General features: G+C 34.6%; 2 protein-coding genes across 4 annotated transcripts in view; one reads left to right on the top strand and one right to left on the bottom strand.

The window, feature by feature from the left end:
• The window catches only part of LOC108754238 (protocadherin-15), a 136,654-nt gene that overhangs the window by 102,123 nt on the left and 32,274 nt on the right, over positions 1-2,257 (bottom strand). The window lies entirely within an intron of this gene.
• The window catches only part of LOC108754242 (uncharacterized protein C15orf61 homolog), a 24,991-nt gene that overhangs the window by 19,890 nt on the left and 2,844 nt on the right, over positions 1-2,257 (top strand). The window contains exon 2 of one of the 2 annotated variants that reach the window (XM_018496424.1): positions 1,875-2,032. The exons of the other annotated variant lie outside the window; for it this stretch is intronic. Within the exon in view, the coding sequence (XP_018351926.1) occupies positions 1,919-2,032 (114 nt within the window). The 5' untranslated portion in view covers positions 1,875-1,918. The remainder of the gene's footprint in view (positions 1-1,874; positions 2,033-2,257) is intronic. 2 annotated transcript variants of the gene reach the window in all.

Below are 2,257 nucleotides of genomic sequence, written 5' to 3'. Positions count from 1 at the left end.
TTCTATTTTTTAGTTTATACACACACACACACACACATATATATATATATATATATATTTATCAGTTTTATTCCTCTGCTAAAAATAGAATTCTAACATCTTTTTTGCAGTTACCGTAAGAATCTGCATACAATAAGATTTTTCATTGGCAGAACTAATGCGCATTCAGTGCACTTTAAAGCCGCTGTACAATCGACATAAAGATGTATGATTAATAAAAATATAGAAACGAGTTAAATCGCAAAATCCTTAATACATTTTATTATGCTATTTGACAAAATATACTTTAGGCATTATATCATCTTAGATATCTTATTTTACATTTAGATTAGAGTTGCCTACAACAGCTTTAATGTGCACTAACAATAAATAAGCACGAGTTTTGCCAATGAAAAACACTATAATATTCTATTAGTGTCAAGAAAAAAAAAGAACGGTAAGAAGTTATTTTTATGAGGTAATGTTGCCAACTCTGCTTTAATTTTAGTTCAATTTATTCTTTATCTTTTTCTAATTTTATAGCCGGTATTGGTTCTTATATTTACGACTATCTTAAGTACAGTCTTAAGATGTCATAAACCAATGATGGATTAATATCTTAAGACATTACTTCAGATGATCTTGAAACAGGTCTATGAATTCCGATCTAAGAATTAGAAAAAGATGTAAGTTGAACCGAGATGATGGGATCTGTTCTGTAGCTCTTAATGGCTGTAACTGTGTTACATGGTAAAAAAAACTGCGCAAAAACAATGTAATACTACATAGTCGTTAACAAGAGTTACAGAATAGGTTCCTAAAAGTTAATCTACATTGATGGAAACGGATTAGACTTGATTAGACAATTGTTAATAAAAATTGACGACAAAACTGAACGTTTTCAAACGACAAATATGAAACTGCATAGCGTGAATAACGGCACGTTGAACATTAACTGATAATCCAACTTCATACAATTACGACACCCATCGCTCAAAGTATTCCTGGAACTTCGCGGCTACCTCGATGAAGCAATCAGAATCGCATAGCGGCGAATTCACGCACGCTGATGTGCAAAAGTTGACGCGCGCGCGCCATCAATTACGTTGTTACTCATTCCGCTCTGACGCAAACATGCGTAAAAGACAGAAACGCTAACGTTACACCGCGGGACACGATTCGCTTCCACCGTGCGATTATACTGAACCTTGTTAACCTTGACATTTCGAGCAACTCTCTTGCCTCGCGTTTATTTTAGAAAGGCAGAACGACATGTCCCATGACGAATTCCCACCCCGCGGGTCGATAAGCGATACTATTGAGTATGATGCGATTACTTCTATCATCATCTATTTATGTACAGACTCTCCTAGAAGCATTGCCGCTCTTTTCAACAGCATGTTCTTAAGTTGATGTGTGTGACTGTTTTCTCTCGATGACAAACATTTTATTCATTCTTCCTCGTAAATCTTTCGCGTTAAATTTTCCGATACTTTTAGTAAAGTAAAATTAGCTAAAGAAAATGAGATATTTTTCGATTTTTATGAAACTTACTTTTAATAACTTGAGAGTCGCTTAGATCTCCGCAACTTTATTTATGGAAAAGATCTCATAAAATTTGCTCTCCTTTTTTACATTTTTGATCTAATTTTTAATTGTTGTTACAGTCTTTGTAATGTCAACGTTTTTAATATAAAAAATAAAATATTTTATCGCGTTTTTTCTCCTTACATTAATTATTTTCAAAAGTAGAAAAGTTATTACGTTTGATAACTGCTTGGATAATTATCTTAGTTTAATGTATTTGATAAATATCTTTTTATTTTACGGTCTTTAATGAAAAAATACTCTAACAAAGGAACAAATTTTCACAAAATTTATTTATAAAATTTAAGATCAATGGGGATCGCGCAAATTTGATCAGAAATTGATCAGTGAAATGCAGTCACGGATAATCAACTCGAGCATCGAATCGAGAGCACGGTTCTCCACGAGATATGTTAATCTCTGGACGAAGATATTCCAGAAGAAGAAGAAACCGTTAGCTTCAGAGGTTAGTGGGTCTCTCGGTTTCTCATGAATTAATTCGGCCACTCCCCTAATTTTCTCACGCGTTGTATTTTTTTATCGGTCCTATGGGGATCTTTTCTCAGAGGACCGTGCGCACTTTCCCCGGACACTCTTACGTAACAATACACGCTGTATTACACTTCGCGTGTCTCCATTCCCGTGGCACTACGCGATCGCACGACTGTGATAAGCACGTGATTCTTCCCAG

Source organism: Trachymyrmex septentrionalis, unplaced genomic scaffold, assembly GCF_001594115.1.
Source record: "Trachymyrmex septentrionalis isolate Tsep2-gDNA-1 unplaced genomic scaffold, Tsep1.0 scaffold78, whole genome shotgun sequence".
NCBI lineage: Eukaryota > Metazoa > Arthropoda > Insecta > Hymenoptera > Formicidae > Trachymyrmex > Trachymyrmex septentrionalis.
Note: the sequence above shows the minus strand (reverse complement) of the source record. Positions and strands in the feature narration are given on the sequence as shown.